At 38.1% G+C, this 27330-nt stretch overlaps 2 protein-coding genes across 4 annotated transcripts in view; one reads left to right on the top strand and one right to left on the bottom strand.

Annotated features, from left to right (window-relative positions):
- The window catches only part of nf2a (NF2, moesin-ezrin-radixin like (MERLIN) tumor suppressor a), a 56238-nt gene extending 50302 nt beyond the window's left edge, over positions 1-5936 (bottom strand). Inside the window, exons 1-3 of the mRNA XM_079813904.1 lie at positions 5791-5936; positions 5377-5434; positions 5067-5209 (exon numbers count right to left, since the gene is read on the bottom strand). Of these exons, the coding sequence (XP_079670030.1) occupies positions 5067-5180 (114 nt within the window). The 5' untranslated portion in view covers positions 5181-5209; positions 5377-5434; positions 5791-5936. The remainder of the gene's footprint in view (positions 1-5066; positions 5210-5376; positions 5435-5790) is intronic.
- A 524-nt stretch (positions 5937-6460) lies between these two features.
- Positions 6461-26127, top strand: fbxo21 (F-box protein 21). 3 transcript variants are annotated; one of them, XM_079815171.1, is made up of 12 exons: positions 6461-6720; positions 7642-7777; positions 7932-8026; positions 8127-8248; positions 9493-9639; positions 9907-10043; positions 11051-11187; positions 11326-11505; positions 17309-17441; positions 20745-20935; positions 22559-22716; positions 24848-26127. In XM_079815171.1, exons 1-12 carry the CDS (start codon positions 6497-6499, stop codon positions 25084-25086), a joined length of 1899 nt encoding a protein of 632 aa, XP_079671297.1. In that variant the 5' UTR covers positions 6461-6496; the 3' UTR covers positions 25087-26127. The 3 variants fall into 3 exon arrangements, with proteins under 3 accessions (XP_079671297.1, XP_079671296.1, XP_079671298.1); XM_079815170.1 differs by having other exon boundaries at positions 7917-8026; XM_079815172.1 differs by lacking the exon at positions 9493-9639 and having other exon boundaries at positions 7917-8026.
- Positions 26128-27330: the final 1203 nt, after the last annotated feature.

The raw sequence follows: 27330 nt of genomic DNA, 5'->3' as shown, positions 1-27330 counted from the left end.
GCGTTCCCTTTCCGATGACGGCAGTTTGACGGCCACTCCCCTCCAACCGTTAGTCTGCTATGAGCGAGAGATGGAGAGGAGGAGCGCTAAAGTAAAACCCTGCCCTCTATTCAATATTCCGTTTCCCTTGGAAATACGTCATAGCACTGAAATAAAATCAGTTGCAAAGTTCACTGGGACTTTAAAACTGCAGTTTTTAATCCCAGGGCCATTTAACTATAAAATTATGCAGTCTTTGTTAATAGGCTTTCATTCTTTTGGCAAGGCTTTAAAATGTACATTTCTTTCTCTTTTTTTACCAGATGATGCCATTTTCTCAGGGTTGGCCTATAAAGCAAATACTTGCTTTATTCCTGTTTTCTGCTTATGCATATTATAAAGTCAATTAGATATATTATGCAGCTATAATTGTGTGGGTGTGTTGGTATGGATGTCAGAGTGTGGCCTGTATGTGTAATAAAAATTTGCGCGTGCTTGTAATATTTGAGAGAAAAACTAGCCTGACCTCGTCATACTCAGATTCTAGTCAGAATATGAGTCTGATACTGCTCCATTGGGCTGTGATTATGGGGCGAAAATGCCTCTTGCACTCAATTGGATAGACCTACAACCAATCAGAGCGACGCATAGTTGTCAACAGAACTCAACTGCACGCACGCTGAAAAAAAGTAGAAGATGAGTGTAAACGAAGATGAGAGTAAACATTGTTGATAAACCAACAATGGCTGGTGTTGTAAAAGTACTTACCAACACAATCATCATTTTTGAGAGAAATAGTAAAGGTGAATGCATATACGAACAAGTTCTCCGTTAAGTAAACAAATTCAACCCAAGCGCTCTTTGGTGACGTGGATTATTACGCTACTGTTGATCATCTGTCCATTATCGTATAAAGCCCGCCCTGACAATTTGATTGGTCCGAACAGCTCTGGTTCGAGCATAGTTGCTCCACAACGGATCAAGTCCAGACCGAACTTCGCATTCCCGACCTCAAATGCTGTGGGCGGGGCCAAATTCGGCTGGCATCCAGGCTAGAGAAAAACTCTACTGTACTGCAAATCACAAATCCAACCGCTGTGTTAACCAGCAGAGCTTTGCTGGCATCCAATGGGGAAAATATGGTACTAAGCCCAAACTAAATTTTACTGAAAGCTAATTTTTTTTGTTTGTTGAGATGTCAACCTCAAATTTGGAACACTATAACTTGTTTTTGGTTTCACTTTTTAAACTTTTTTACTTCAACAATAATCTGCCAAGGGTCTTCTTTAAAATGAGACCAAACTAAAGTCTGCTCCCAAGCTTCAAACTTTTTCTGACACTGAAAAGTTTTTGTTACTGATGCACAAGAGTTAAACTAAATATCAGCACACAGCACAAATAAAGTGTTTTGAATATCGAATAAAAAATATTTAGCTCTACTTTCCTTTACTAAGTTGCATCTGACCATGTTTAAACTCAAACCCATGACAATATATGAAATGCATTATTTCAGGTGACAAGCTCCATGGAATCTGTTGTGTATTCTTCATCTTTATGGCTTTTCCTCTAGTTTCAGGATTATGGCTATATTATATTCATAACTGTTTGGGGACAGTTTCCTGTCACTGTGGAATAATATCCATTATACCCAAAGGTTCTGGGTAAAATCATGAACTGTGGTTTAGCAAACCCTGTAGATGACTTCAGTGCTGGGCTACAATCAGCTATCAATGATGGGCAATAAAATCGCAATGTCTGTGAAGAGAGAGAAAGAGCGAAAGACAAGAGAAATGGATTTTGTTTTCTAAATCCATGCTGCCACCAAGTGGTGTTGCTTGTGAAATACAAAGATGCACCAAAATAGTCTGAAATCAGATGCAATGGTCCAAATTACTAAATCATTTTTCATCTTATTTATGCTTTTGACCTTTAAAATGAATATCATGGGTTAAATATTACTACTTAAGCTCTGCATTTCTTACATGCTGATGATTACCACAGAAAATAGCTTCAAATCACCCCTTAGTTTACAAAATAATATGTACAGTATTGCACTTCTAATGTAAGTCTATGGAGCAAGGAACAGTTTTGAAAGCAAACCTTATATAACAATATTAATATGAACTGCTTATCATCTCAATGTAAAAGTAAATCAAATATTTAACGTCTGTCATGATTTAGTAAACCAAGATGCAAATTCCACTCACATGAATGACCTCTATAACAAATAACAATGTTCATCTGCATAAAACAGTATTCCAACTGCTAAAACTATTCAGACAATTTCACACCTCCAATAATATATGTTCAAAATAATTAAAACAAAATCATAACTGAAAATTTCTGCTTTTAAACCCTTATAGCAAGAATTATTTTACAAACTGAAGGGCGAATCAGAAGGACTGTTTGTGGTAATCGACAGTATGCCACAGATGCTTTAGAAATAGCTTGAACCTGGAAAATGTATCAATATCAATATGACTAAAAATGTGTCTTGTGAAAATGTCAACCAGAACAGCTACATCTTGCTCCCTTAATTCCAATTTGTGTCTAAAGCTACTTTGCAGTACACTTATGCCACCTTATCGGCATATATGACAACAGAACCATGATCCATCAGAATCACCAAAGGAAATACTGTTAATGAGTGTGAAAGATCAAAACAGAGCGAGAGACAGGCAAACACACAGGCACAGGGTCTTGTAGAGTGAGACCATGGTGCCTCATGGGACATTAACTCATGGTCCCCGTCTGTCATGCTGTTCTCTTACCACCATCTGTTTTCCCTTAACTCAAAAACACTCTCTTGTGATGTTTTGTGTAAAAATAGGGCATCTTCCTGCAAGAAACTCAATGGATGCGATGTGCAAATGAAGTGTAGCTCCACAGAGAAGCCCTCTGTATCCCTGCAGAACTCCCACCGGATTCACAGTTTGTAGAAAACACCTTTTTATGTGGAAATGATTACTGCGATACGGGATGCTGCTTGCTTTGTATGTTTGTTTTAGTTTTTCCATCCCAGCAGTCATGAGGTTTTTTTTTATTATTATTATTTTGTATTATTTTTAAAGAAATATTATTTTCACAAACACAAAAGGAGATATAATCTCCGTTTAAGAATATCCAAGCCTCTGTTTTCCACACAAGAAAAGTGAATGGTGTTTTATGCAGCCAAGCTCCAAAAAGCACAATAAAAACGGTTTATTTAACGTGTGCACTTTATTACTATACTTCTGATAGCTTTGTGTGTAGAACAAAACCAAATTTAAGTTGATATGGATAATCTTCACCTCATAGTACTCGTATCTCATTTGGAGCAAAATTGTACATTTGCCGTTTTTTCAAGAACTAATTGAGTTTCACATCAATGACACAAAACCTGATGCGGCACATCTACATTATGTTAATGCATTTGGCACATGATTTTATCCAAAAGCGAATTATACACTGTATTCAAGGTATGCATTTTATCGGTTCATGCTAGTTTGTTTTTGGATGTTTAGATGTTTTTGTTTACCCCTCATCCTTCCCTGACCCGAAATTCATTTTTAAAAATTGACTGTTCATCGGAGTGGTCCAAGACCCTAGGACTTTTGTTGCACTTGAAACACGAACACACACACACACACACACACACACACACACACACACACACACACACACACACACACACACACACACACACACACACACACACACACACACACACACACACACACACACACACACACACACACACACACACACACACACACACACACACACACACACACACACACACACACACACACACACACACACACACACACACACACACACACACAAACACACAAACACACAAACACATAATTGACTGACTGCATTCAAGGTACTTTGTGGTTGACATTTTTTTTTTTTTAAGTAACAAATACTTCTCTCACGGGTCAAACTGACCCCCTTCGGAATGAATGGAATGCTTCAGTGCACATTCAAAAATGCTCAAAATTCAAACTAAAAATGCTAAAACTTTACCTTTTTTTTTATTTACTGGAGTAGATGCCATTTACATTAAGTGCAAAAAGCCTGCCTTGTTTACTAAACGTCTGGTTGGGCCAGACAAAATTACCGAAGACATGTCTCTTTCTTTTAGGACAAGTCGACTTGCTTACCACTGAGAGCTGCAAGTTAGTAATATTAGTCTATAAAGTTTTAAATATGGATATTTTTCTTACACAAACGTGCCCCTTCGCTTCAGAAGGCCTTTATTAACCCCCCGGAGCCGTGTGAGGCAGTCATATGATGGATAGATGCACTTTTATGGACTTCAAAAATGACCCAACAATTCACTGCCATTATAAAGCTTGGAAGAGCCAGGACATTTCTAATATAACTCCCAAGAAGAATGTCATATACACCTAGGATGACTTGAGGGGGAGTAAATCATGAGCTAATTTTCATTTTTAGGTGATCTAACCCTTTACCGGTAAGTAACAATCGATTTTTTTGTGTGGCTTCAGAAGAATTGGAATATAGTGCACAAGTCATATGGATTACTTTTATGGTGCTTTTTCAATAGCTTGGTGATAAATCATCTTCATCATCCACTTTTACTGTATGTACGCTGTAGCTTGTAAATTCTCGTGCATTCACAGAAAAAATAAATTAATACAGGATCGGAATGACATGAGGGGAGTAAATGACAGAATTTCCATTTTTGGGAAGAGCTATTCCTTAAGGCCACAGAACAGTCTCTCCATTCACACAAAACGCCACTAGAGCAGACAGGGATGTCTTGATGCAGCTTCCCTGGAGAAACAGGTCAGGTTGAGTAACTTGCTCAAGGGCACAACAACAGCCGGGACATTTAAATGTCGACAGCCTGGTGCCTTCCCTAAGATAAGCTTACATGCCCTCTGGTTACCGATGAGAAGCATTGCTCACTGCCAGTACAGGTTTGGTTAGGCTATAGTTTTACAACCATAATTTAACGTGAATGTGATATGCACTCCTACCGCGTAAACTTAATTCTGTCATAATTCAGGGAGCTTCACCACTTAAAAACAATGCATTTACAAACATCACATTCATGCAAAATGCTTGCTACTTACCTCGCAGCTAAACTCCAAGTCAGCATCCATTGTAACAATTGTGACGTTGAAGTTTTTGGCTTGTTTCCTCCGGAGGGAAATGAGCCCCATTTTTGATGCAAGGACACTTGCCATAATAGCTGATGATGGGAAACCTTCCTCCTCTTTAAAAACAACAAAAACCTGTTGACTTACTATATATCAGAAGCATAACTTATGATGAAACACATTAAGAGTTCAGTTCTAGCTTCAATCTAGCATTACTGGCAAATGTTACCATAAATGTGATTAAAAGTGCATGTCTAAAGGCAGGATGATGTTGACAACCCACCTGCAACACACTATGGACACATACTATCTCTTTTACTTCCTCTACATCGCAATTAAGCCTGTAAGAAGATAAAAGCAGAAGAGAATAGCATAAGTTTAGTAAGGAATAACGTAGCAGCTAGTTAAGTAATATACTAACTGTTACATGTACAATAACAATAGAAGCCAATTTTACACTACTATAAAGCGTAATAGAAGTTGCCAGATAACTCAGAACAAACATTAACCTAATATATAACACTTAAGTATACGTTTGTGTAGCAAAATACCAACTTTTACACGACTTCACAACAACTTACGTGCTCATAAATGCTTGTTTATGCTAATCTACGGTTTCATGCCTCTTTGTTTTGTTTTGTCATCAGTGTTTTTGACAGAATTGGACTGACAGCTTGTAAACTGGTTGCTAACTCACCTGTCGAGCCGTAAACACAGCTGAATTCCTGCATTGTGTGTGATTCACGCCCGTTTAAGCACCTGACACACAAACATCGCTGCTGGTTTGGCTCTTTCAGGCCAAAACTGCAGTTGAAACTTCGCGTGCGCGTGCACGAGAAGGAGGAGGCGGAGGAGGAGGAGGAGGAGGGAGGACATGCGCAATAGTCCGCGTCATTCAGCTATAGTTAAAAGCCTTTTTCTTTTTTCTTTTTTGTCAGGAAATAATACATTGCACAGTTCCCCAATTATTAAAAAAATAAATAACTTACAGTCATTTCTTTCAAAAAGTGAATGAATGTACATCACACTAAACGATTATTAATTACGTTCAAAATAGTTTACTAATTTATGAATTTATTACGTTTTAAATGTTATTTATAGATATCATGTCATTGTTATTATTATTAATAATAATAATATTACATTTAAATAAACAAGATGAAATAGATTGGTTAACTGCTTCAAAACTGATGTCCTTTACGAATGTATTATATTTTTATTTTAAATATATGTACTATATATATTAATCTTTAAAGTAAATGTTAAATTTAAGTGTTACATTCGAATATAAATAGGTATATTTCACGCTATTCTCAAAGTTCAGCCCTTTGCACCAGAAAGGGGCGTGCTTTCGTTGACAAGTGGGCGGGGCTTCGATGAGGTCATCGGAGTAAACAGAAAAGATGGCGACGCCATACACGGGAGATCGAGTTTTAGGGACAAATACGGTTATTTCAGAGAGTTTCGCTAAGCAGTTAACCGATTTACCGGCGGAATTATTAGAGCATATCTTGTGTTTTCCCGTTCTTAACCATATCGACATTTGCAACGTTTCCTGCACGTGCAAGAGGCTGCATGACGTGTGCCATGGCAGGGGAAAGGTCTGGGCGCATCAGTACAAACTCAGGTGGCATAAATTAAAACATTTCTAAAGCTTTATACCTCCATCAACCTCGAGTTGATCAAACCATAAGAAATGTGTTGGATCCCTGATTGGTTGCGTTCAGTGCGTGACTTGAGAGCTGTCAGGTCGTGTTCTCATTCTGCTGATGCGCCAAATTTGTCCTGTGTGCACATGCAGAGAGATGCATTATGTAATGTTTAACTATTACGGGATCCTATATGTTGAAAGAACGAAATGTACTTATAATTGTTCACAACGTTAAGTAACCTTGATCACAGAAATGCATGAAATTCTGATAATAATAAATTAACATATGGGCCTACATGGAAAACATCATCATAAATCTTCCTTGAATAGAACTATAGTTTTTACATTTATTCAATGTATTGGTGTTATGGTAACATTAAGTAGTAACTATTGTGTTATTTGCCTGGTTTCACAGACAGGCCCTAGATTAAGCCAGGATTAGGCCTAGTTTACTTACAACATTTAAGTGGCTTTTATAAACGTGCCTTAGAAAAAAAAAAAAACATTACTGGTGTGCATCTGGAGACAAAACAATGTCATTGACATATTTTAAGAAATTGCGTTCAGTTAAAACAGCTCAAACATGCATTGTAGTCTGGGACTAGACTTATGCCTTGTGTATACTATAGTTATGTTTTGGCAGATGCATGCAAATTACAGTTTAGAGCTTTTTTGGTGGGGGGTAAATTTTGCATAAAACTGAACTGGGCAATACTTTCTTTGTAATCTTCGTGACATACAAGCACTCAATTAGAAAAAAAATATATAATTTAGAATATGACAACATTATCCTAGCCACATTTATGGAATGGGTTTAATATATTTGTAATACCTTGTATTCATTTATATTTTTTCTTTATGAGGTCAAACATTGCTGATGTGTCATTAATGTTTTAGGTGGCCCAGGCTGCAGAGATTTTATCGTCATAATGAGTCGTATGACTGGCTAAAGGAATTCACGAGCCGGGACATAGTTGGTCAACAGATAAGAAGAACAGTAGAGTCTATTTCCAAGAGGTTCTTCACAGAAGTTGTAAGTGACTCTACAAGAGACTTTTACGAGAGATTTTATCTAAAAAAATCATAATATTTATGGTCTGACAATCATGCAATGCTGTGGACTGGTACTTTGTAAGGTAAATTGTATTTAATCTATTATTTCTGTAACTCAGCCTTGCGTTGGTCAGGTTCTTGGAGACAGCTTTGCGGAAATCGAGTCTCTTGGTGCCCCAGAACACTTCTGTGAGGATGAGCTGCTCGGGATTTTGAACTCAGACAAAAGGTTAGAGATGAGCTCACGCTTATGTTATAAAAAAAAATTCTGAGCACTAAATGCTTTAACTGAATTTATGAATGTCCTTCCTTTCCCATTATGGTTTCAGGAAAAGTTTGACACTTAAGTACTATGCAAAGAAAATCCTGTACTTCCTCCGGCAGCAGATCATTTTGAGGCATTTGAAGGTTTTCCTTGAGCGGCTACCAGAACAACAATCAGCCCTGGAAGGTAAGCTCACTAAAAGACTAACCAAAAGTCCCACAAAAGATAAACAATGTTTTATTTCTTATTAATGGAAAAGGAAGTGCCCCTGTTTGACTATTTTAAAGGTTCCTGGTTTTGTTTTGAATGTCTCCTACAGTAGGTTTACAAGCATTCAATGTCAAAATGCTGTTTAATTTTCTCATAATATACATTACAGCATCAACTGTTTACTCACAGTGTCTGTAATGATTCGGTAAAGGATTCGTTCTCTCTAAACCCCTCTTTTCTGAGAGCCTACTCTGCTCTGATTGGTCAGATGGCTCAGTCTGTTGTGATTGATCTACTGCTTACCATGTGTGTCGGAAACAAACGGCTATTACCATATCTGAAGTTCAGCACCGGAGGCTTCCTCAGCACTTGATACACACACCCCAAAAATTCTGAACTGCCTGAAACGAGTCGTCAGTTTTACTTCCTGCACAAACCTATGTAGGTTTGTAGCACATCTGCATAATGCCAGCATGTGGTCTTCATTGGCTATCCAAGAGCGACGTCAAACACTGTAGTTGTAGCTGAGGTGTGGAAGAGTTTGGTTCGTGTTTTCGACATGCTGAGAAGACACAGTTTTCTGTGCTGTAAAAGCAAATCCAGTTTGTATTCACATCCAAAGGATGAGGACTCTGGTTTCAATTGATACGGTAAAACCGATGCCATTGTTACTGTTCGTATCGGAGACAATAAAAATAATAATTTATTGTACACTTTGATCTATGAACTTTTACATTTACAAACAGCAATATTACACACTACATGAAAGGTAATATCCAAAAATGCTACTACACTTTATAATACCAGGGAAGATGCCACATAAAGGTCAGGTCCACCCAATAATATCTGTCATACTATAATCGTTATCATATACAATAATCATAGCTCATATCAAATTAAATGTGCAGCCACATAGTAGGCTTGCCTTTATAAAATAATTGTTTTCTTGCATAGGCTAAGCAAAGTCGTGCACAGCATAATATTCACAATGTATAGACCCGTTCCGCTCCGTCTTTAAAATTTACTCCTGGGCCCGCCTGATGATGAAAATTATGTCAAGAGGACTGTGTGCGGATGGCCGAAGTATCCTTTGGGCTTCAGTTAGGGAAACTCCATCTCACCAAAGTTTACTCACTTCATTTTTATGGATGATTGAGGTTCAACATAGAATTATAGTTTAAATCAAAGATTTACGTCAAACAACACATGTCCAATTCTAGGTGCTGTTTTGGTCGACCAGTATTGCAACCCTCTGACTGATGTCACCCATGAGAGCATATCTGCACAGATAGAAGAAATCACTGACAAGGTGAAGAAGTATCTGCGACTAAAACACGCCACACACCCAATCCTACGAGCCAGTCAAGGTCAGTCCGCAAAGAGAGATCCGGAAAATTCAATTTACTGTTCTCATGAGGTCTATTAGTCAGACCCGTGCACCCATGCTTATGTTCTCCCTGTTGTCCAATAAAAGCTTTCAGCTCGATGTCGATGAAATGAATGTCTTGGAGGTCCCTTAGTTTAATTTTCAACATTTTTGAATTGACTTTGGACTGCATTGGGAAACCACAATAGCATTGTTGTTCTTAAAGCTGTAGCGTCCTATATCTGTCCTCACTAGACTGTTTTTCCAGGTGACTGCTTGGTTCTGGAAGACTTGGAGTTTCAAAGGCAAGTCATATGTGCTCTGAACACTGTGCTATATGACCAGCTACAGTACAAGGGCAATGAGCGGGACTACTACAATCCACTGAACTCATACATACATCAGGTACTGTCTAGAGTCACATGGATATCATACTCCAAAATGCAAAGTATACACATATGCACATATTCAATTAGCATTACCAAATAACTGCGTAATATGTAAATTCACATTATATCATAGTTGTTGTTTTTTTTTCTTCAAATAAGTAACATGCATTACTTTATTTCATTCATATATATATATATATATATTACATTTATTCAAAGAATACAAAAGGCTGCAGGCATTTTATGAGTTGTTATAGTATGTGTGAGTTCTAGGAGGTGTTTATTATGTTTATCAGCAATATTAGTTTTTAGTTTTTAGATTTATTTTGTATCAAATTATCATAATGCTGCTAGTGAATTAAAAAACCTGTACTCATTATCTCCAGACAATATAGCAGAACAGAATTTGAGTGATGCAACAGAGCAGGTACTGTTGCCAATTATTATGTCATTATCCTGACAGCATTTTTGTGCTGATATGTTATTATATTTAAACTGAGAATCAAAAAAAAGATACTGTTAAAAAGTTTGCAGTGGGTACGATTGTTTTAATGTGCTCGAAAAAAGTCTCTTATGCTCCCCAAGGCTGAATTTATTTGATCAAAAATACAGTAAAAACAGCAATACAGTCAAAAATTCAGGATTGTTTAATGAATATAAATACCAAAAGAACTGTTTATTTGAAATAGTACTTTTTAATAAAACTGTCACTTGTGATTAATCAAATGCATCCTTGCTAAGTTAAATTATTCATTATCCTACTGATCCCAAACTTTTGAACAGTACAGTATGTTGGGGTGATAAATACTCATCCACAGCGAAAGAGGAGAAAAAAAAAAACCTTCCAAAGTCAAATAAATACCTGTAATCGACAAAACACTAATACAACATAATGTTACCTTCCATCTAATTGTGCTGAATGCAAAAATCATATGTACATTTTAAACACTGTATCGTATGTGTAAGTGTACAATTTAGACAGAAATGTAGTTTATTTCTCACAGTGTGCCCTCTTGTGGTCAGGTGCTGCTCCGTCGGACAGGCATTCCCATCAGCCTCTCTGTGCTTTACATGACTCTGGCCAGGAAGTTAGGAGTTCCTCTGGAGCCTGTCAACTTCCCCAATCATTTCCTGCTCCGCTGGTGCCAAAATCAAAGCAGGTGGGTGTTTTCCACATTCCAACTATTGCAATCTGTCAAAATGAAATTTCGACATCATTCAGTTTCAACATCAGTTCATTGCTTTAATTCCAATATGCTTCAATGACAGTGTATGTTGACTAATGATGTGTTTTGTAGGAATGGTGACATCTACGACTATGTATACATTGACGCATTTGGAAATGGAAAGCAGCTGGCTGCTAAAGAGTGTGAGTATCTGATCCGACACCAGGTGACAGCAGATTACTACAGCGCTATAAGCACCAGCGAGCTGCTGCTGAGGATGGTGGGAAACCTGCTTAACATTGGCAAGAGAGGGTGAGACTCAGGGGCCGTTTACACAACACCGTTTTCAACTAAAAAACGGAGATGCTTTTTTTGCGTTTTGGGGTCCTGAAAACATAAACTTTTGAAAAAGGGTTTCAAGTTTTTTGAAACATATACCTTTATTGTCTCAGAGTAAACTACAAAACCGTGAATTTGTGAAAACGGTGACGTCATGCGCATGTCACTTTATAGGCCAGTCAGCAGTTAGCATCGAGAAAAACCCAACATGATTTTCCCATAGGCTTTTTGATTATCGCAAAAAACAAGCTCTGTGATCAACAAACATTTATGATACTTACGTTTTGTCCATCTAGATAATTATCACAACTTTTATTAATTTTGAAGCCTAAATAGAGAAGTACAAAGCTAGAGGTAGGCTATAAATGAACTACACCACGGTCCCACAGATTCAACCATCACTAAGCTTTTGACAACTCTTTCAGTTTTTATCTAAAAACATTTTCCTAGAATGTTTGAGTTAGAATAATTTGTAAGAGCACAATTATAAGCATAATGAGGCTTTAAAAAATTGGACCGAGTTAACTTGTTCGATGTGATGACGTTTAGGCCCAATCACAATTCTATTTAATACCCCTTCCCCTTGCCCCTTGAAACAGAGTGGCAAGACGTAGGGGTGAAAATATTCCCCTAAGAAATGGGACACCACTACTATACCATTACACGTCATCATACCCCGTTTCTTTTATTAGTGTCCTGTCACATATCTAACAGAAATCAGGTGCGAGCAGTTTAACAGATTACTCACTCCCAACATTGTTTTGTGCTCGTTTTCATTTCACAACGTGTGAGGCTTCGAGTTTCCTAAGGCGATACAGAATGAAACAGAACATACAAGACTGGTGGAGCCGCTTTTCCATATGGCCAAACTGATCTCTTTGTTTATTAACCAGTATGCCCGGAATGGACATGGTTTCGTTTTCTACTGTTGTGCTGCGATAACGAAGTGCTTTGCAATGTAATACAAGAGAGTCAGTTGTTGCCTTGGTAACGCAAGAGTTTACAGACGACACGTGATGTAAATAGCGACTGCGTTATGAAGGATGACCAGATATTTCTGTATATAACTGTAATATTAATTTGTGTTCACATCACTTAAATAGCGCGTTTAGCAAGCTACGGAAAAAAACTTTCAGCCAGGCCACACACAAGTGATCGATCCCGAGAGCCAACATCACTACACACATGCTAGCAGCACGGTAGTCGGTGTATGGAGGGAAACTCCTCATACCCCTTCGTTCGAAGTGTGGTCCTGAAAAATCTTCTGGCTATCTGGCCCTTACCCCTACCACTCCAGCCAAAAGAGAATCGAAAAGGGGGAAGGAGAGGGGTACAAATGAGATTCAGCGTAAATCTCCTCGACTGCCTCTGTAGTCCCATTTAGCCACTTGTTAGCAACCGCCTTTTTTCAAGACACATAACGGCTTCAAAATATCACGAGTGGGGTAATACCTATGTATTTAATGTCGTAGAATAAAACATGAAAGTGTCTTGAGCTTGTGTTCACCACAGACCCCATTCAAAAAATTGTCCTTTTGGGACAATGGAACCGGAAGTGCTAAAATGCTAACTCGCTTCCGTGTTTTGGCCTACAAAGTGATGTCATAGCGGCACCACTCTATTATGTGTTCAGTCTATAGGCGAGTAGTGTTTCTTTACAAAGTGATATCGCCATCTACTGGCCTGGCAGCAGAATACAGCGTTTTTAATTTTCGCGGATCCGTTTGAACGGGGATCGTTCTGATAATAGCCCAATTCGGACAGGATTCGTTTTACAAGTGTAGATGGAGTAATGTAATTTTACCACAGGACGTCTGTAATATTAATGGCCAATTCGCACAGAATAAGAAATCTCAGTAAAACTAGCAGAAGTAGGAGGGGTAACTCGATTTAAGCACCGCTGTCACCTCCCTGTCATCATGTGCGTATTAAGTAGGTTCCTGATATTATGTTCACAAACACATATAATCTGTTAAAAACCTATATATAAAAGTTAGGTCCGGTCGAACAATTGATTAATTAAAGGGTTAGTTCACCCAAAAATGAAAATTCTGTCATTACTTACTCATCCTCATGTCGGTCGACAACCGTAAGACCCCCGTTCATATTCGGAACACAAATGAAGATATTTTAGTTGAAAGCTGATGGCTGAGAAAGGCTTCAGATAGGCCTCCATTGGCATTCAGTACATTTACACTCCCAAGATCCATAAAAGGCACTTAAAACGTCGTTACAAAGTCCATCTCACCACAGTGACTCTACAATAATTTTACGATGCGACGACAATAGTTTTTGTGTGCCAAAAAAAAATCAAAATAACACCTTTATCCAGCTTGTTCTTGTCTTCCGTGTGTGCCTCCACGACGCATGCGCGAGAATATGACGTAGATCCGGCGTTCGGACACATGACCCAGAAGCGATTTGTTTACAAGCAGAGGAAGAAGCTGTATCTAAGCTGTTGAATTCTACATTAATCGTGCTTTAGGTCTCGGCGTAGTTCTCAAAATGGGGTTAAAGTGTGCATTTCATGGATTCCTGAACCCCGGCGCTACGTCATATTCTCGCGCATGCGTCGTGGAGGCACACGCGGAAGGCAATAACAAGTTGGATAAAGGTGTTATTTTGATTTTTTTTTTGCGCACAAAAACTATTGTTGTCGCATCGTAAAATTATTGTAGAGTCACTGTGGTGAGATGGACTTTGTAACGACGTTTTAAGTGCCTTTTATGGATCTTGGTATAAGTGTACTGAATGCCAATGGAGGCCTATCTGAAGCCTTTCTCAGCCATCAGCTTTCAACTAAAATATCTTCATTTGGGTGAGGTCTCTTTCATGAGGTCTTACGGGTGTCGAACGACATGAGGGTGAGTAATTAATGACAGAATTTTCATTTTTGGGTGAACTTACCCTTTAAATTAATAAATTCTGATTGGATTCTGTTGATAATTGGCATTTACCTAAAGCTAAAAGAAGGTTTGTCACAGACTTGTCCCACTGCCTGGAATGCAACTGAATGCTTTTTCAAGCTTTTTCATACTTGGAAAAAAAGGCGGAAAACTACTTTTAAACAGGAATATTTACATACATATTTACAGCAGGTCTATTCACACAAGATTTATTACCTGAGGTAATTTTTCCGGACCTTTTTCCATAAGGTAAAAGGTCATCTTTAATGACATTGTCCTTAATGATTACTGAGATGGCACATACGGACGGGACTAAAATCACTGAGAAGCTCTGGTAATAATTACTTTACCCCACCTCTACATGTTAAACGAATCCCGTCCGAATAGAGCTAAAGTTGTCGTCTGTACACGAAAAACGCCAAGGAAAAACTTCCGTTTTTAGTACATCGTTGTTGTGTAAACGTACCCTCATGCTTTCATTACTGTACTTGTGCTTTTATGCATCATGAACAGTTGTTTTATATTCGTATTGTCAGAATGCTGTCTTACGATCATTTCCTTCATGCACATTACAATCTTTTAAAACTTTATCCATGCTGCATGTACACTTACCTAAAGGATTATTAGGAACACCTGTTCAATTTCTCATTAATGCAATTATCTAATCAACCAATCACATGGCAGTTGCTTCAATGCATTTAGGGGTGTGGTCTAGGCTTGCTACGATAGTCGGTGTTGCCGGTGTTACCGGTGTCCAGACTCAACACCGGTTACATCACTTGCCCACCGTGGCAGCGCCCACCGTCTTTTTTTTGTTTTTGTTATAGTAATAAAATAATTTAGTTCAGTTAGAGAACAGACAATACAAATAAAAACTGAACGTATCTGCTTAATAAAGCAGGATCCGACCGTGAGTCTCGGCAGGAGTCATTCATCAGATTTAAGAGTGAGGAGCTGACTGAGATGATCACGGAAGATTTGGTTTCAAAGCGAAACGTAAAAGCGCCTATTTAAGGGAGTTTGTCATTTTGTTTTGTTGTTGTGTTTTTCATTAAAAATAATAGGCTAATGAACCCACAATTCAAGCAACCCGCAGCCGAATTGGCGCTAATTAAAAACCGAAAGTAAAATGTACACGGGCCCGGCCGCACAGAGCGCGCATTGTTTACTTTCGCCTCGCTCCGCAGTGCGAGCCTCCGCGCTACGCTGACTGCGCGCATTTATTTTTGCCGCGCGCACCCTCGCGCTCGTGCGGGCGCGTCGAGTATAAACGAGGCTTTACGGGCGAACTAACAGTGTGCATTCATGGCGTGCATCTCAATCATAGACTGATCAATGCTTGATCAGTGCCCTGACTACTGATTCTGAACTAGGGAACTGATTGAGATGCGCCCATGGCCTCACAGAGCACGCATTTACAGACAAGCTGTCATTCACGGTGTGCGCGCACTGGCGCGTTTTCAGTTCAGAGCGGTCGTGTGCATGTTACTTTCGGTTAGATAGAATTAGTGATTTAAAAGCCTCCGCCGGTGATACCGGTATTACCGGTGTTGTCACACATCAATTAACCGGTGGGAAAATTTCCTCACCGTCACATCCCTAGTGTGGTCCTGGTCAAGACAATCTCCTGAACAAACTGAATGTCAGAATGGGAAAGAAAGGTGATTTAAGCAATTTTGAGCGTGGCATGGTTGTTGGTGCCAGACGGGCCGGTCTGAGTATTTCACAATCTGCTCAGTTACTGGGATTTTCACGCACAACCATTTCTAGGGTTTACAAAGAATGGTGTGAAAAGGGAAAAACATCCAGTATGCGGCAGTCCTGTGGGCGAAAATGCCTTGTTGATGCTAGAGGTCAGAGGAGAATGGGCCGACTGATTCAAGCTGATAGAAGAGCAACTTTGACTGAAATAACCACTCGTTACAACCGAGGTATGCAGCAAAGCATTTGTGAAGCCACAACATGCACAACCTTGAGGCGGATGGGCTACAACAGCAGAAGACCCCACCGGGTACCACTCATCTCCACTCCAAATAGGAAAAAGAGGCTACAATTTGCATGAGCTCACCAAAATTGGACAGTTGAAGACTGGAAAAATGTTGCCTGGTCTGATGAGTCTCGATTTCTGTTGAGACATTCAGATGGTAGAGTCAGAATTTGGTATAAACAGAATGAGAACATGGATCCATCATGCCTTGTTACCACTGTGCAGGCTGGTGGTGGTGGTGTAATGGTGTGGGGGATGTTTTCTTGGCACACTTTAGGCCCCTTAGTGCCAATTGGGCATTGTTTAAATGCCACGGCCTACCTGAGCATTGTTTCTGACCATGTCCATCCCTTTATGACCACCATGTACCCATCCTCAGATGGCTACTTCCAGCAGGATAATGCACCACGTCACAAAGCTCGAATCATTTCAAATTGGTTTCTTGAACATGACAATGAGTTCACTTTACTAAAATGGCCCCCACAGTCACCAGATCTCAACCCAATAGAGCATCTTTGGAATGTGGTGAAACGGGAGCTTCGTGCCCTGGATGTGCATCCCACAAATCTCCATCAACTGCAAGATGCTATCCTATCAATATGGGCCAACATTTCTAAAGAATGCTTTCAGCACCTTGTTGAATCAATGCCATGTAGAATTAAGGCAGTTCTGAAGGCGAAAGGGGGTCAAACACAGTATTAGTATGGTGTTCCTAATAATCCTTTTGGTGAGTGTATACTCATTAGTAAACCAGTCAGGGAATTCTGCAGTTTAGACTGTGTTATGTAAATGAAATTGGTTTTCTTGGCTGTCAGCTAAACTTGTGAATTAGTCAGATCCATGTTTTGTTACAAAATGTGCTTGCTTTTTTCATTTTGTCTAGGGAAGGGAATGAGAAATCATATCAGCTCCTGCGGGACTCTCTGGATCTCTATCTCACTATTAACCCTGATAACGTGCAGTATCTTCTGCTGCAGGCCCGCCTCTACTTCCACCTGGGCATCTGGCCTGAGAAAGTGAGTTTAATCTCACAGATGAGACTTGAATGTTGGTAACAGTCCACAATTCACAGAAGAAAACCTTTTTGCTTAATATAGAATAGTCAAAGAAAAAATCTCTCTGGTGTATATGCGCTCTCATAAGACTACTGGTTTGAATTTGTGCTTTTTCATTTTCTGATCCCATTCCTTCTTTCTGTTCCAATACTTTCCTATAACTCTCCAATGTGTTATTCCTTGAAAAAGGCCTATAAATATAAAGATGGCAGCTATTTACACTAAGTGATAAAGGGTTTGTTCACCCAAAAATGAATGAATTACTCACCCTCGCGTTGTTCCAAACCCATAAGACTTTCATTCGTCTTCGGAACAAATATATTTTTAACCCTCTGGTGCTCTTCAGTCAGAAATCATGCTATAATATGCTTTGGAGCAGTGGCGGTGTTTCATAAAAACCTAGGGTATGGCATGAGTCCTTCTGGCCATACAACAATGACATTCCCAAATTATTCACTATATGAAATAGTACTTTTGAATAAAACTGCCACTTGTGATTAATCAAATGCATCCTTGCTAAGTAAAAGTATTAATTTATTAACACATTTTTTTTTACATTATATCTAAACAAAATGTGGACAAAAATCCACTAAAAGAACTTGACAACAATACAAAATCAATGCAAAAACCGAAACAGCCTATAAGCCTTCACTGTGTCCTAACCACGTGAGAAAAATGATCTTTTCCATGTTAATCAGAGTTTTTTGTACTAACCAGCCGCAACAGCGATTCACGGCGATTCTATTTTATAAACCGTTTTTATTTCTGCGGCATTGTGGCTGGAACAAGTGCAGATTATGTGCTTTATTTAAAGGGGCTATATGCAACTTTTTCCCCAAAATAAATGTAACAATAGGCTTTTTATTTTACCATTTATGACTCAAACATTCTCCTGATGAGCATACTGACACCTTGTCCGCTCACAGTGGGTGCACCTATAAGCCTGTATCCTATTTTTCCTATTTTCTGTCGGGTCGTTTTTTTCCCACGCTGTCTGCGGATGTGACGTCACCACCGCTGCGAGAGCGAGCAAAAAATAAGAGCAGTTCTGTTTTTTGGCCACAGGTGTCAGTCGCGAGTTTAAATTTCAGAAAAACGCATATAGCCCCTTTAATGTAAAAAAAATGTGCTTGAATATCATTTTTGTGACCTTTTATAGACATAGCCAAACTGAAAGCAACAATGGATAATTCACCTCAGATCTTGAAAATAAATGAAACCAAAAAACTATGTTCAAACTGTGTATTGTATGATAAAATGTTTTTTATTTTTTAATCATGCTAAAATGATGTAAGATTTAGGAATTAGATATTGCACTTATTGGTTACACTTTATTTCGATAGTCCACTTTAAACATTCTACTAACTATAAGTAACTTTGCAACTACATGTCAACTAACTGTCATTAGAGTATTAGTTAACTGTCAGTAGACTGGTAGGTTATGGTTAGGTGTTAGGGTTCGGGTTAGTAGAATAAGTTGAATTGTAGTTGCCAAGTTACTTATAGTCAGTAGAATGTCTTTTGGGGGACCAACAAAATAAAGTTTTAGTAAATATTAATCAGACAGTCTACAAATACTCTAATGACAGTTAGTTGACATGTAGTTGCAAAGTTACTTATAGTTAGTAGAATGTCTAAAGTGGACTATCAAAATAAAGTGTTACCCAATTATTTATTTCATTGTGAATGCAGAGAGAGCCCACCCACATGCTCTTCTGATTGGCTGTGATTTTTTGATTGATTGATCTCGGGTCGAGTCTGGTTTGCGCCTGGTTAGGACACGGTGTTGGGCTCTTTAAATTTGCTTTTCAAAGCTGCAATATAACTAACGAGCGGCATCATTAGCTGTTTATTTCCCCTGCTTGTCTGAATGCCAGGGTATGGCAACTGCTATATGTAAACGCCACCCCTGCTTTGGAGCGAAAATTTTTCCTTTTTTATTCCATTTTTTTTACTTCATCAGGTTTTGGCACTTGTTATGTGAACACTCGAGTCACACTTGCGGTCAAAAATGAGCGCATTGGAAATGAATGGGAAACCAATTGCATCTAGTGAAAACTTTTGGTACTGTGACAAAACAAAATCTACTGAAAGCTTTTTTCTTTTTCTTCTTCTTTTTTTCATATCAACCTCAAATTTGGAACACCACTTGATTAGATTTACAAAATAAAATAAAGTATTTTTGTGCATTTTTCATAACAGTAAATGTAAGATTCTTTTATAACTATTACCTTTTTAAGCTCACTTTTTCACTTCAGTTTCACTTACAAGTGTTGTCCAAACTGAAGTCAAAACATTCAAGATTTATGACAGTTTAATTGGAAATTAATTTCATTTCCAGGTCTATCAGGGTTTTGAGTGAATAGACTTTCAATAGAGGGACAGGAATCTGAGATTTCATTAAAAAGATCTTCATTTGTGTTTCAAAGATGAATGAAAGTCTTTGGTTTTGGAACTAATAATTAATGACAGAATTGTTTGACTATCCCTTTAAAGAGGGTAATTGCTGTTTTGAAGACGGACACTGTTTGCACCAAGTATAAATAGCACTAAATAGCACCCTGGCTACACTAAGTGCAAATAATGACAGATGTTATTCACAAAGAGTGTAAACAAAGGTAATATGCTATTTTACTATGTGTATATTATCTGTGCAATCTGCCAAATAGCCAATAAAAAAGTTTGGCTATTTGCACAAAATAAAGGACAGTGAATATTAAGCATGGGTTTTGTCACATAGATCACTTTTAACAAATCTAATATATGTTTTCAACACCTAACACACAACTTATAAGGGAGTGTATATGTTGCATTTGCATTGACAATTTGTGATGGTAAATACTGTGATTAAACCACAAAGTACTGTATAGCATCTTTGTATAATTAAGGCTGATAATTAAATTTCATCATTGTCTATATAAATATTCGGTCACACTTTAGTGTAGGATCCAATTCTCACAATTAACTTTTAACTATGACTTTTGCCTCAATAAACCCCTAATTACTGCTTATTAACAGTTAGTAAGGTAGTTGTTAAGTTTAGGTATTGGGTAGGATTAAGGGATGCACAATAAGGCATTAATATGTGCTTTATAAGTACTAATAAACAGCCAATATCCTAGTAATATGAATGCTAATAAGCAACTAGTTAATAGTGAGAATTGAACCCTGAAATAAAGTGTTACCAAATATTCTAATGGAACAAAGTGTAACGAGTGTGTTTGTAATAAGCTGGTTTGTTTGATTTCGTTCTGTCTGTCTCAGGTGTTGGATATTCTGCAGCATATTCAGGCTCTGGACCCGTCTCAGCACGGAGCGGTCGGGTATCTGGTGCAGCATACGCTCGAGCACATCCAGCATAAGAGACATCCGGAAGAGCCGGAGGTGAAGAGACGCAGCGCGCCTGAGCACAGGGACGTACAGTACTCTGTAGGCCTCGTCATGAAACATAAGAGGTGGGTTCCTGTTTGTGTGAGCTGCAAACTTATCAACTACATGGGGCCTGAAACTCCATTTAGAACAGCAACATAACCTTCCATCTTGAAAATGACAGTGTTCTCTTGGCTATACTACTCCAAAGTACATTGCAAAAAGATATATTTCTCTTTTCTCTGTTTCGGGTGAAATATTCCCTAAGCACTACCAGTCAAAAGTTTGAAATAAATCAGATTTTCTTTTAAAGAAGTTTGCTGATGCTGCATTTATTCGATTTGAAATTTACAGTAAAAGTAACATTGTGAAATACTATTAGAATTGAACCGTTTTCTATGTGAATATATTTTAAAATGTACCTGTGATGTAAAGCTGAATTTTCAGCATCATTACTCCAGTCTTCAGTGTCACATGATCCTTCAATAATCATTCTAATATGCTGATTCGGTGTTCAATTGTTATTGGTACTCAATTATTAATAATGGTTTTTAATATTATCAATGTTGAAAACCGTTTTTGCTGTTTAATATTTTTGTGGAAACCATGATACATATTTTTTTCAAGATTCGTTGATGAATAGAAAGTTCATTGAACAGAATTTATTTCAAATAGAAATCATTTGTTACATTATAAATATCTTCACTGTCACTTTTGATCTGTTTAATGCGTCCTTTATGAATCTTCTTTTTTTAATCTTTTAACTTTTGAATGATAGTTTATCACGGTTTCCACAAAAATATTATGCAGCAAAAACTGTTGTGTTTTCAATATTGATAATAAAAATCTACACTGTAAAAAAAAACAGGTCTCCAATTGAAAATATTCTAGTGACCGATCACATCTAAATATTTCAGTTGGCCAAATAGAATTTCCGCGAATTGATGCAATTTAATTCACAGAAATTCAATTTGGCCAACTAAAAAATTTAGATGTGATCGGTCGCTAGAAAATGTTCAATTGGAGACATGTTTTTTTTTTTTACAGTGTAGATTTCTAGAAGGATCATATGACACTGAAGACCCAACATGAATAACCAACTTGGCTATACTCATGGCTAAATTCAGAACAATTTTAAAAGATTTTAAAAGCAAAAACAGTTCTTTTAATTTGCTATAATATTTTGCAATATGACTGTTTTTACTGTATTTTTAATCAAATAAATGCAGCCTTTGTGAGCATAAGAGACTACTTTCAAATACAAAAAAATCCTTAGTTATTCCAAACTTTTCCTTTTTTGTTTATTTAAATTTGACATTTATATTTTACATTCAAAAGCCTTGGGTCTGTACAATTTTAGATAGATTTTTTTTAGAAGGATAAGACATGAATGCTTCCACAAATAATTCGACTCTTTCAAGATGAATGGAAAACTTACTTTTGCAGTGAAAAAGGAATCTCAATGCATCTGAAACACACAAGTTTAGCTATTAAAAACAAAGGACACAAGTAAAAAGAGTAGTAAAAAGAGTTACTTAGCTAGTGTGATAAACAACTGCCGTCAGTGCTCCGTGTGCTACATGTATGTTTATATGATGTAAACATACTACAGTCCTGGGCCAAATAATAGTGTGAAAAGAGACTCATTTACATCAGGAATATTTGATGTGAAAACAAGAATGTTCTCAAACTGTCCAATGTCCTCACAGGTCAGGCTACAATTGCGTTATCTATGGATGGGACCCTAAATGCACCATGAGTCAGGAGTGGATTAACACTATGAGGGTCCATCAACTGTCTAAGGGGGCTGATCAGCCATTCTACAACGTCCTAGTGCAGGACGGGACCTGCAGATACGCGGCGCAAGGTGAGACATTCCATTGAGCCAAGATCACAGAGATCATTTTAGCAATGGAAATTATTTGATTCTTTGATTTCTTTTTAGTCTAATTTGGTTTTAGGCTGTGCATATACTTTCGGACACTTATCATTGCTTTCTGGTATCTGAAAACTGGGTCTTTATCCTAATTCCTCATAATTTTATCAACAGCAGTGAATCATTTTTTGGGGGTTAAATGAGTCAGGTGTTAATTGATTTGAGACAATTGCAGTCTTAATAGGACGTATGATGCTTTTTTACACTTTCTTAAGTGTGTAATGTTGCTGTTTGAGCATGAAAAAGTTCTGCAAAGCTCAAAATCACTCCAAAGGGAGTTATTCTCTATATCAATGTGCACTCTTTCTAAACTCCTTGATTGTAGTCCAGGAATGTTCATGTCACAATATTCCTCTTTTGAATAATTACCGCCCAAGGGGGGCAAGTCGTGGTTGAGTTGCATTAGCAGTGTGTTGAAGGGTGTGTTCAGACTTGTAGCTTTGTTCGTTTCGTTGGTTCGTTTTAGTCCTGGTCCGCTTGGCATTTACATTTGCATTTTAACACACAACCTAAAGAGACCGATTACAAACATAGGGATAGGGATACATTCACAACCTGATTGGTCGACTTTTATTACGTATATTTCACAACGGAACTTACCAAACATCCAAAACAATACTGTGTGCTGGGATAAATGCGCTCGTTGTATGTGCGTAGCTACATATGATGGTATTTTGACCAGATGAGAACTCGTGAAGAAGCTTATGAAATGTGTAAAGGAGTCAAAACAGCGGCAGGATTTGACTCACTCCGTCACACACACAAACAAAGATCCAAACTGTGATATGCAACATCACAACTATGATGAGAAAAAACAGGTAAGTTACGCTTGAGCATTCTGTCCCTTTTAGGGTCACATCTTGTGACATCATGCCCTGTTTTTGGTTCGTTTACATGTCTTTGGTCCGTGTTGCGTTCATTTTTCATTCGAACCGCACCAGAGTTCGTTTGGAAGCGGGCCGAGACCCATATTTTCAGCGGTCTCAGTCCGCTCCAGGCAGCGTTCACACTTATTCAAATGAACTGCGCTAACAGAGCGATCTCACCAGAGTTCGCTTTAATAGAGACAGAGCGTATTTAGGCCACGCCCACACCGGGGGGGGGAAACAATCCAACGCTCTCCATTGACTTTGCATTGCGGGAGGCTGCCTCATTGTCATTTCGGACTTCTAACAAAAAACAGAACAATGTCTAAAAGCTGATATGTGACAAGGTGTACAGCAAACAAGCTAAAAAACACAGAAATAAGTTTTTATAAGCTGTCGACCCAAAAAAAACGAGCGTTTAAAAAGATAAAAGTGGATACAGGCAATACGAAGTGAAGCTTCAGCAGGAAGAATGGGTCAATTTTGGGATCCTGACACTAAGTATGCCTCAATATGTCTATGTGTGCAGTAAATATGTTGTTACTGTTAAGTCAAATATCCAAATGTCCGTTTTATATATTATATTTACTGTCGCTGATTACGTTCCCCTCTAGTCGCCGTAGTTCTCAGTGTAATATGACCCGTCGCGCGCTGTCTCAATGGCCTGAATCCACTTTTTTGTCCTTAAACGCTCGTTTTTTGGGTCAACAGCTTATAAAAACGTCTGGGTTTTGTTTAGCTTGTTTGCAGTACACTTTGTCACATATCAGCTTTTATACATTTTTTTGTTATAAGTCCGAAATGACAAGGAGGCAGCCTCCCGCAATGCAAAGTCAATGGAGACGGTTTGATTGTTTCCCCCCCCCGTGGGCGTGGTCTTCAGATTATGACGCGTGTCGCTCTGTCTCTATTGAACCAAAAATACCACGTGTGAACACACCCGTCAGGGACATTTCTGAGACGCGCTCGAAGCAGTTGACCAATCACAACAGAACACACTTGTCCAGCCGCCCAAACAGAGCACTTTTCAGATGGCTTCATAGAAAAAGGAGCTAAACAGAGCGTTACTGACAGACTGGGAAGAGAGGTGCTGCAACAATGGCGAATATGTGAAAATAACGCTGTTGTTTTTACATTCAAGCATGAAATCCTTTGTAAAATGGCTTAATATGGCCTCTTTCTCGTTTCATTTGCAGAGAACCTGGAGCCTCACTCTGCCCCGCTGGAGATCGCTCACCCTGAGGTCGGCCGCTACTTCTCTGAGTTTTCTGAAACGCACTACTTCGCTAATGAAGAGCTCCAGGCGCGTTACCCAGAGGACATGTGCAAGACCCACAGGACTGTAGAGGAGCTTTACCACGGCCTCAACCCAAACTCAGGCCAATCATCAGAGCCAACCGCCAACTTCCAGGACCACGATTTACTAGATCCGTAGACCAGAATGCCACCTATTTACCTCCCTCCCCACTTTAAATGCGTAAAGTCACTCAATTTGTCCTGAACTATTACAGTAAGTTGCTCAATACAACTGACAATGGACCGAATTTGATGTTTGAAGTTCTAGTTGATGCCAAAACCAGTCGTTTTTATTTAAATATTTTCCTTTGTACAACATCCTGGTCCTAGTTTTACAGTTTTACGGGCAACTTTGACCTAGAGCTGCAAATGTAGTCAGAAAGTGAAAGCAAATGCTGAAAGAAACTACATATGTTGTCAAATTTGAGTGGTTGAGTGCAAATGGTGTGGTTGAGTTACAGTATTTGTGGATACAAAATTTACTCTAGATAATATGTATATACGAACTTACACTACAGAGGGTCTGACCATCTGTATATGTGTTGATGATCAGCTTCTGGCCCGTTCATTGTCATCATTCAATACATCTCACTGAACTAATGCACTAATGTCACATATGTTAATACGTTAACAAACATGCACTTGACATGAGATCAAATGTCTAACGCTGTCACCTTGAAATATTTTGTAATGTTTACTTCAAAGTTATTTAAAAAAAAAAAAAAAGCCTAGAGAACAAGGGCTCGAGGTATTCTTGGCTCATGGTTGTAAATACAAAAGCATTGAGAATATAAGAATGAATCACAATTAAAAAAAAGAAGAATCTCCATTCTGTTGGTCCTGTTATTTGTTTCGTTTATTTGTATGACTTAACTATAGTTTGTAAATTTAGGGAGATTTTTTTTTTATGTATACAAGTGAAAAACGATTTAAATGTGTCATTTAAAAGTGTAAAAAAGGGTGTAAATGTCTCATTTAAGATTTCCTTCCAGATTGCCCATGTACAAATAAATATTAAGAAACATTTGAGCACCCCAAATTTTGACACTGAACTCTTAAAATATTCATATGCGCATAAGATGCTCTTTAGAATATTCTTCAACGATTCTGGAGAACATGATCGTCAGGTTTTGTTCATGTTGAGATACAAATCAAATATTAAACGTTCTGAAATTCATGGTAATTTGTCTTTAATTGTTATGCGGATACATTTATATTTTCACTAGTAGTCTCAAGACTATTGTTTCTCACCGATTATGGATACGGACGACAATTCACTGTTTTATCATTCATATATAATACTTAAAATTGAAAGTAAAAAAAACGACAAACAATCAGGGCGGTGTCCCTCTTGTATCCAAAGCAGAGTGTGTTTGCATACACTTTAATACTCATGCAAAGCCACACAACCTCAAATATTTATAATGCAAATATAAGCATCTGCCACTCTATACCTTTCTCTGGCTGCAGAAGATGGATTGGGTAAATATCACAAACGCATTATTTGCATTGTGGTAATATTTCCATGGCAACCAAGAACATCTTACTGTTCAGTTGCCTTTAGATACTTACACAAAAAAAGATTCTTACATTTAATTAGGCTTGTATAAACTGAAATCGATGTATTTTTAATTTTATAAATTAATACGAAAAAAATTATTCTCAGCTTTTTGTTAAAATTTTGTCTGTTTTATGAAACTTACCCACATTCAAGTGTTGATTAAAAAAAATAATGCATAATTCTAGAGTAAGCAAGAATACCCTTTTTTAAGCAGACATTCATACTAAAAAATATTCTGTGGGTCATGAAAGTTGAGAATATCGCGGTGACTGGTAACATTACAAAAATTACAAAAAACACATTGGCGAGGAAATTGGACAGGTAGTATTTACCACTGGGAAGTTCGGAGATAATTTTGATACCCAAGTATCAAATGATCAAGTATAGAGGGCCACAAACTTTAAACATGGCGGAGGAAAGAACGATTGCTGCTGTGTGACACAACCGCTACATCGCTTTGTTTTGTCGTTAAAGTGACATTTACATATTAGGACTGACCATTTGAAGCGTATGTAATGCTGCCTTCACGTGCTATCGGAATTATCGTAAATACGAGTTTCCTAGGTAAAAATTGCACATGAACGCCCTCTGATGTCGTGTTTACCACTGGGAAGTTCGGAAAATTTTGATACCCCAATTCCCGCGATGGGCGTGTCATAAGCTTTAAACATGGTGGCGGGGAGAACTAGACTGCTGTGGCAGGTGTGGTTTTATTGTTTTTTTTTAGGTCGTCTTGTCTTGACATTAATGTAGTACATATTTACATGTAAGAGTAATCATATGAAGCGTGTTGTATGTTTGGTACACAGCGAAAATAGCCTG

Source organism: Gobio gobio (assembly GCF_949357685.1).
Source record: "Gobio gobio genome assembly, chromosome: 4".
NCBI lineage: Eukaryota > Metazoa > Chordata > Actinopteri > Cypriniformes > Gobionidae > Gobio > Gobio gobio.
The sequence above is the reverse complement of the archived record's forward strand: the minus strand, read 5'-3'. Positions and strand labels throughout refer to the sequence as shown.